This window comes from Rhagoletis pomonella, unplaced genomic scaffold (assembly GCF_013731165.1).
Source record: "Rhagoletis pomonella isolate Grant_MI unplaced genomic scaffold, Rhpom_1.0 Rhpom_scaffold_00006, whole genome shotgun sequence".
In the NCBI taxonomy this organism is placed as follows: Eukaryota; Metazoa; Arthropoda; class Insecta; order Diptera; family Tephritidae; genus Rhagoletis; species Rhagoletis pomonella.
This window is the reverse complement of record NW_023458560.1, coordinates 15,286,204-15,295,325: the sequence shown is the minus strand read 5'-3', so window position 1 is coordinate 15,295,325 and position 9,122 is coordinate 15,286,204. Positions and strand designations below refer to the sequence as shown.

At 36.3% G+C, this 9,122-nt stretch overlaps 1 protein-coding gene across 1 annotated transcript; it reads right to left on the bottom strand.

Moving 5' to 3' along the window:
* Positions 1 to 3,195: 3,195 nt before the first annotated feature.
* LOC118740449 (calmodulin-lysine N-methyltransferase-like) lies at positions 3,196 to 5,274 on the bottom strand. The gene has a single exon (XM_036472000.1). It carries the CDS (start codon positions 5,155 to 5,157, stop codon positions 3,883 to 3,885), a length of 1,275 nt encoding a protein of 424 aa, XP_036327893.1. The 5' UTR covers positions 5,158 to 5,274; the 3' UTR covers positions 3,196 to 3,882.
* Between the last annotated feature and the right edge of the window lie 3,848 nt (positions 5,275 to 9,122).

The following is a 9,122-nucleotide window of genomic DNA, read 5'->3' as shown; positions in this document are numbered from 1 at the left end:
TGCTGTAATAAAAGCATCACGCACTACTGCATTTGCTAGTGCAGTAAAATTCTACGCATAATTGAAGTGTGTGTATATGTTACCCAAACTTAGCAGCAACTTACCCCAATTATTCTTAAATTTGTCTTCTTTGATACATAAGTATGTTTGTTTTTCATTAAAAAAATATTTTTTAATCGTATCAAAGCGTACTAACACAAAATAACTAACATTGAGCATGTAAACTGCTGTTTTGGTTATGAGCAAGGGATGAGTTTCACTCCATTTATGGTCAAGTGAATTTGCTTCATTACTGCATTTACTGAAGTGTGCAATATTGTACAGTAAAGGTAAAACGATTTTCACAGCCCTCTGATCTCGAGTTAAGGGTCACCCTGTTAGTGGATTGACAAGAGCACACTTAAACTCTGCCACCCGAAAATATTTTCTTTAGGCTAAGTAATTATCTGGATTGCTCGGCTGGCCGCACATCGGTTGCGGCACTTTTATTTATTAGCCGCACTATAAATAAGAAAATCTTTTAAAGTTTTCGTGCTGTAAGTCTTTATGTTAGAACACGAATGGACGTATTCACAATTTTATGAGATCTCCGAACGGCACGTGGTTTGCCATTGTCTCCTGAGGAGTGATCGCGACATTTTAGGAAAGTCTTTTTCTATAACTTTTGGGTATCACGCGGACCAGGTATCGAATCTGGATCCCACCGGGCGTTACTACGCACTTCTAACCAATTGGTTATAGATTGTGGGTATTACTTTTCAAATTTCGTCATATTCGGTTGCCGGAGTGATTGGTGGATAATTTGTATATGTCATTCTTCGTTTACCTTTTAGCAGATTCTCCAAAATTTAAATTCGTTTTGAATATCTTTCACCATTCTCAAAGGTATTCGTGCAGGTATTAAATCATCAGCAACTCGCGCTCTTCCTGGTATAATATTGTTACGTTATTCAAGCTCCTTTAACTCACGTATTTCGGATTTTTTCCTCCTTGAATAACACGTCTCTTTTTCTCTTCCTTTTCCACTTGTGGCATGTCCACATGACTAGCGTTACAAGTGGTCGCAGAATACAACTATATGCAGCAAAAGACGTTTCGTAACTGCAGACTGTTTTTTGAAATTGCATTGATTTGACACCGAGCTTTCCTTACATTGTATAGGTATAGGTGTAAACGGAGAACCACGAAATTTAATGGATTCCAGCGAAGGAAATCAGTCTCAACCCGCTATCGGGCTTTTCGTCACCCATTGAACCAAAGCTACCTTCGTTATCTACGTTGAAATTGAAGTCGATACTCTTAAAAAGCTTTGGGAAGTTTAATGTATCGCACTTCCGGGCGAATCATTAGTAACTTGTTCATAATAGTTAAAGTCGGTCGCTGCATTTTAAGGTATTTATTTAGACAGGTGTATCTTTTTAGGTTTGACATTTTTGATGCATTGCATTATACGTATCGGGTGTCATTTTCGTCAATGCGGTTTAATACTTTGCAGAGTGAAATAACTTCCCGGATTGGGCATACGTGTGATAAGAGTCAGGGTGGTTGAGTTCTTGGTCAGATTCCTTTTGTAGGACTACTTTTATTCATAACAAGGAAAAAGATTCCTAGTTAGGTTACCTTCCTAAAAAGTTGTATGTACTAAATATTTCTCTACGCTCCAGCGCTTAATATTCAGGAGTCATAGAATCTAAACTCGTAAATGAGAACAGAACACCAAGTTAAAAATTCGAATGGCTTTCTGTAGTCTCAGAACAAAATTTTGGGTAACAACTGATGTATACGTCCTGATCTTAAATTAGGGATATACAAAGCGGTTATTCGCGCTATCATTGCCCTGGTTCGCTGGCTTGGTAGAAAGCCTTGGAGGCGAACTATGTAGATATATACATACACACATTGTTAAGCAGGGTATAAAGTTTTACCTGCATTTAAATTATTGGGACTATCAGATAATTTTCAACCGATTGATATTTTTATCAAGAAGGCTGCTTGGCCGAGTTCTCTGAGGTTAATAGAACTGTGTCTGTGGAAATTAGGTACGTAGAGGCACGGACTTGTCCTATACTTTTTAGCCGATCAATATATTCACGAAATATTCCATTAAATCTATCCGACTAAGTATTTTCTTCTGGAAAAATTTTAACACAATGTTTTCATCCAGGAAACGGACGCTTCATAAATGGATTGTGTAGTAGGGTCGGACATTTTTTCAACTGACCTGCAAATCGTAAATTCTATTCGACTTCCAGATTCGGCGAGCGTTTTGAAGGCGGACATCATTGCTATCAGAGGCGATTTAAAGAGTGCTAGCCTCAGAACGAACTAGGGCAATCATTGCGTTTTTCTCGGACAGACAGACGGGGATGAAAGCACTTGGTATGTATCTTTTTAGAATAATAGAAAGCAATGTAGAGAGCTCGTTATGGTTTTAGCTGGTAGGCATATCGTTGCAAAGATTGGGTGCCGGAGCACATCAGTATTCTTGGTAAAGAAGTGGCCTACGTGTTTACTAGAAACAGATCGGCTATGAATATCTCAGCGGAATAAAATGGTTTTTGTACCTCTGGGCTATATTCTGGGCCTAACTTCTAAGTACTGTCACAATGTGGCTGATCGCGGTTGGTAATACCTACAATTATGCAGGCTATGTAAAATTGTATGCCTCAACAACTAGGGAAAGCCTTCTTCATACTAAAATGAAGGGGTTTTCTCTACTTACTGCTATTTTCGCAGGCCACTGGGCTCTATGAAGAAGAAACGGTAGTGCATCTATGCGCCATCTGAACAGCACTGGGTATGACTTCTAAGAGAAATGCGTGATATTAACCAGTTTTCACTATCTTATACTTCTTTCAAATAAGGACAGAGTGTAAGCCTCAACGTTGTTGTTGCATTTACCAATACCAAGTTCAAAGCAATGAGGACTCAGCTACTATTTTTGCCCACAGCATATAAGGGCAAGCATAGTGCCTGGGCGCGAAACAAAAATTGTTTGCCGATTTAATTTTGGTAGGATTTCTTGCGTTGTACTTACTTTATATATTTACATACTTACCTTTCATGTTCATCTTCTCTTGATATATTTATTTAAAAAATATGAATGTTCTAAAATAGTGCATTGTTTTCATTCTAAATCAATTTGTTTTATTAGTTTAATATATTTTCTTTATGGCATAACATTTAATTGTTTAACTTAACAGCATAAACAAATTTCATAAAATTTCTCGCTTATTTACTATTACACCTACATATGAATCAATATGTGTTTGTAAATCTAGAAGATAACACAAAAATAATACTTTTTTTGGTACTAGGACACAGCACAAGGATACAAAGACAGATAGGAGATCTTTAGGAGCACTTAAATAGGAAACGAAAGAGGCTTAAACAAGCAAACATAGATAAAGGTACACCATAACAAAATTTAAGTTTATTCCTCTATGGAAATAGTTTGCTTTAATAAAATAATTAATAGTTTTTTTTTGGAACAACGGTCAAGAGAACAGTTACCTTGTTAAGCAAGGGTTTATTTCTCACATTTCATTCTTTGTTCCATCAGTTAGGAAAGGCTTAGAATCTTAAACTACTGGGTCTACTTGTTCAAGTAGTATCTATGCTCAAGTAGGAAAGGCTATTCGAACTTGTATCTATACTATTTATATTAAAGCATTTACCATCTTGTTTGCGCTTCTAAAGCACTTTAAAAATGTACAAACTTTTGAACGATATACAGTTTTCTTTAATATAATAATTTGTTATTTTTTCGGAATATTTAGGCGCTTGGAATTTTTGGAATACATATTACAAAATTGGTTCATAAAGCTATGACTACAGTATGTAAATCTTTTTTAGATAATCAATTGGTCCGATTATTTTCTATCACATTGCGGGCTTACGCAGTCGCAGCAATACCGGATAATGTAAATCTTCATCATACAATTCCGAAGATGTCAACAATTCTTCATGCCGCTTCCATATTGTATCATTGTAGCGCTGTGTTATCTCCACTTGGAATCCCCTTCGCTCGCATTCAGCTACAAACATCGCCATGGTTTTACCGCGTCTTGGTGCCATTATTAGCGCCTCACCTGTTCGTGTCAAATAATACCATATAGTCTCTACCAGCGATGAACGTGCTTCATCGAAGAATAAGCAATCAGCTGACAGGATTACATCGAATTTTCCAGCCTCAGCCATTTCACGCGCTCCCACATCCTCCCACTTTAGCACCGAGCACTTGGTGTAGCAGGACAGCTCATTCAAGCACACAGTCTTCTTCACATTCTCCACGGATACCTCATTGCCGTCGGTCAAATGCACCGCATATGGTTTGGCGTACTTGGAGAGCATCAACCCGGCTAGACATGTAAATCCGCCACCCAACTCCAGTATCCATTTGTCACTATATGCATTCAAGTTGGACAAAACATATGCGGTTAATGCTTCTTCTGAGGGCCACACACAAATATTGCCGGTATTGTTGAAACCCATTAGATCACTAGCGGTTAAGTGACGCTCCACGTGATGTATATTAACAGTGAACTCTTGCTGCCCCTCTCCATCGAGCAGCACGCTGTATTTGTACCAATTCTCCGGTTTGCTCAGACAACTCAATGACATGTGGTCTTCGAAGCTGTCCTGACGCAGCAAATCGAAAGACTTAAATCGACGCACCGACGCTGTTTGCTCTTCGCCAAACTCTTCACCCGATGAGGACACAGTTTCCTCTGAGTCCTTTCGCAACACCTTGGCCAAAATCTTCCAGCGTTTACGCGCAGTATTTGCCAAATTGGGCGTGGCGGGTGGTGTTGGTGGCAGCACATGTTTGATATCTTTTAAAGCTTCTGAAGTATTGTTGTCCGAAGAGTTATTGTATTGTTGCAACATCATATTGTTATCACTTTCGGCGGTCATTGTTGCTGATAAGATTTTCGCATGAGCTTTCGGCAATTCATTCATGTTCTTCTTTTGCGGCTGCTGCTGTTGTTGTATCATATGGACGCCATTCTCTTTGATTGTGTTTAGTGTGTTGTCAATGTCGTACTCGAGCATTAACGATATGGACGATAGATGTTGAATAGCAGAACTGGCGGCTGCGGCGGTAGCTGAAATAACCGCTGTGGATTCCACGACTGTTGCCGTAGAAGTTGACATTTTTATATATGTAGTTTTTCTCTGAAGTTTTAATCTAAGTATGTTGTGATTATTGTACTTGATATGATTTGGTTATGAGTTTTGATGTTTGCCCATAAGAGCGGTCACTTCAGTGTCAATATCTCGAGTCTGTAAATAAAAATAAAAAGGGAAAATATATTAAATATAAAATATTACTTAGTTGCATTTCAGCACTGAATTTAAAATGTAATTCTTACTTATTTAGGCGAAATAATCTACTTGTTTCTAAATGATTGTTAAATATAAATTTTTTATTTTTCAATCATTGCAAAATCGTTTTTCCAATTAAGAATAATCGCTATCTTAATTTGGATTTTTCATTTCTTAGGTCAAATTTGATCGTTATCGATCACATTTTTCCGATTCAAAATAATCGTTATTTAATTAAATGTTGATTTATATTATAAAGATCATAAGCTTTACGGTCACTAATTAAATTATCTTTTGTAATTGAGTAGTAAAGGGTGGCTAGGGCACCATTACATGCTTCATATACACAGGGCTTACTGATTTCCATAGACAATCACGAAGCTTTTAATGATCTTAGGCTTGGATAGCTCCTCTATGTGGGAAAAATATACGCAACTTAAAACAGCCAAATTAGCTATGCGACTGAAGCCGAAGTCGAAAAAAAAGTTGTCCCTTTCACGGGGTCCAGCCTGTGAAATGAATTAGATAAAGGGAGTGTTGGAAATAACACTATTGAATTCTGGCCGCGAAAATGATCTGAAATTTGCATCTAACAGGGGGCGGTGTTTAAAATTAGTCCAAGGCTCTTTTAATAAGGGACCGGAGCCTCCAGTTAGCTGAACATATCACGCCCCACCGTAACACCCCACGCCCGTGGTAAAATTCTATTCGGGTTCAAAATTGTTTGATATGCTAGAGCTCTCGAGGGGACCAAAGAGTGGATAGCGGTGCGAAAGAAACCCAGCATTTCTAGATAGAAGGAAAACGTATAACAACAGTCTACCTCTAAGCTGCTAAGGTCATAATAATATTTCCAAGGCGTCCAAGTTCCGATTTGCTTCTTGGTGTTGTAAATAGTTCTGGGTATTGTCAGGAAGACAGTTTTGTGATTCTGGTGAATGGAAATGGATTTAATGAGCTTTTTCTTATGAAAAATGTGCACGGAGGTTTGATCGCCTTTAAAAGAAAAAAACTTGTTTTGATGTTAGAATGTTGCGCTGATCAACCATTGAACCAGGTTATGCTGACTGTTAGTACAAATCCCCATCCACTCGGATTGATGCTTTCAGGAGGGAATAAAAGCAGAAACCCCTGAAAATACTAGTCCTAGACATTTTTATCGAGATCGCTAAAAGTCTATTCCTTTTGGTCATCAAACTATCGAATGTGTGGTGCAAGAGTATATTAGGCTTCGACAAACGTATTTAAAATGGAATGACCTAAGCCCGAAGCTGCAAATTTTACAGGAGAGCGAAAAAATGGGTTTTCTTTTTCAACTTTAGCACACAGTTAGGTGGATTAATACATAGGATATGTTTTGAAGTGTCAGTTGCCAGCTGTTTAAAAATTAAATTAAATTTAAATTTTAAGTTCAACGAAAATTTTAAAATGTATGAACGAAATTCAAACGAAAATCTTTTCCAAGGCGAAGGTGGTATTACTAGAACAGCTGATTTCATTTGCCTGGGTGCACAATTGTCAAAATTTTATTTTTCGATTAAATGAGTGAGTGAGAAAATGGGAGTGTTTGAATTTTCTTCCTTGAGAGAAGAATAGCTAAAATTTAACACTTGATTACCGGAAGTAAAAAAAACATGAAAGTTTTTGTTTGCCTAAAACATTTTTGAAGAATGTTGCCATCTGTTGTCATTATAATTAAATGAAGTATTTATTAAAAAATGGACAACAAACAAAACATTAAAACATTATAATTTTGAAATTATTTTTAGGAGGTTTGCCACTTGTTTTAAAGATGAATTTTTTATATCAAAAAATTAAATAAAACATTTCAATATGGAGGAAAAATTAAAGCAGAAAGATATTATATTTTCAAAGAGGGTTACCACATATATAAAATACAAATTAAATGTAAGGAAATATTGAAATATGGGTGACAAGCGAAAGAAGTTTAGGAAAGCGTTATTTCTACCACATTTTAAAAGATAAAATATAATTTTGTTAATAAGTTAAATAACATATTACAATATGGATGTCATCGCAAGAGCCCAAAAAAGGCTTATAGTATGGGTGGCAAACAAGAGAGGTTTAAGAAAGCTTTATTTCAAAACAGGTGCTAAAAAGGGTGCCACGTTTTCAAAAAATTAAAATTAATTTTAGAGGTTATTTGAACTGGAATATCTTTCGATTTTACATTTTATTTTGGAAGCAGTGTTGATATATGCTTTTTAACCGACACATTTTTGAAGAAAATATTGTAAAAATATGTATGTATACTAGTATGAAAGCCTAGCTGCAAAATCTATGTTGTTTTTTCAGTGGCATTATTAGTTTCCCTTCTTAGATTTAGAATCATAATATTAAACCGAACTTCAAGCGGGCAGAGCTGCAGACAAAAGCTGGTAATTGCTTCCCCTATTTATCATAACAATATTTTCCTGCGCTCTTAGTTATAAATGCTTGTCCGATATTCCTGTGCTTTCGACTCCATGGCGTAAAAGTGGCTTTTAAAATGACGTTCATGCAATATAATATAACAAACGTCAAGCGCGTGAAAAGTTGCAAATAAGAGCGAAAGTTACAATAACTTATAGAAAATTAATTAGTCCCTTTTTAGACACGTCAAGTCTTGAAAGCAATTTTTTTCGCATTCTCTTTCGTGTTTTCTATTTGCTTCCAGACGCGTCAACTTTTATTGAATTCAACTTCTTGGTTCTTTAAATGGAAAGCAACGAAAAGATCCAAAGAGACAAGAAAAGTTGAAACAAATTGATGGTACGGAGTTATCTGTACTCTTCACCTCTCTTCTCACCTCCTTCGCCTTGACAGGAGCAGACTTGAGAGCAAGACTTGACGTGTCTGAAAGCTGACTTAGTACTTATTTTCCAACACATAAACATCTTCTCATATATATCCATATGTACACATGTGTAAGTATGTAGATGAATATGAAATTGCAATAACTTTAGTATACGTAAGTAAGTATATTAACTCCTTCCATAATTCACTGAGAAAGCGTAGTCATTAATAAAGTTTATTGATAAGACATTAATTTGATTTGATGTGACCTACATTTAAAATACTCCACTACTAGAACGTGGGACTTACTTTGCAATTGGAAATATGCAAGTGAAAATTACATATCTGCAACTCAACAAATAAAACTGAACAACAACCCAAATAATAAGAATATATATGTATATATATATATATCACTTATATAAATCACAGACAATCCATCCGTAAGGCAGAAAAAACTTTCAATAGAAATACTTTCGTTCGCAAAAAGTTGGAAACTTCTCATTTATGTATTTGATAAAATATCCCGCCAACGACTTTCTTCATTGCATGATTTATTTCAGCTTATTTCTCGCCAAACACCGCATTCTTCTATCAGCCACTTACAACTACACGAATTCGAAACTATTTAAGGCAAAAGATGAGCAACACCAAGCAAAGTAATTGAAGAAGGAGGTGGCTATTTCATAACGAAGCCATTGTGGTGCTGCAGTGTGCGCCACGTCAGTGATGCTTTTGTTTTCTCTCAATCAAATTGCATGGGGGTTTTTCGTTATCTTCAATGCTGTATTGTTAACCCAACTATTGTACTTTTCGCGCTTAATTTTTCAATGATCAGCATTTTTCCATATGTTATATTTCTATTACTAAATTTCTTTCCTCGCAATAGTTATAATATTTCGTTTACAGTCATGTAGAAATTTTCGTCAACAACATATCGTCGATGTTTCTACAAAACCGCCCATCGCCCAGTTGCAAAACCGCCTATCTTGCGGCAC

Bases quoted from the DNA above. Each gene is read 5' to 3' on its own strand.
- LOC118740449 (XM_036472000.1), bottom strand. From the start codon at position 5,157: ATGTCAACTTCTACGGCAACAGTCGTGGAATCCACAGCGGTTATTTCA.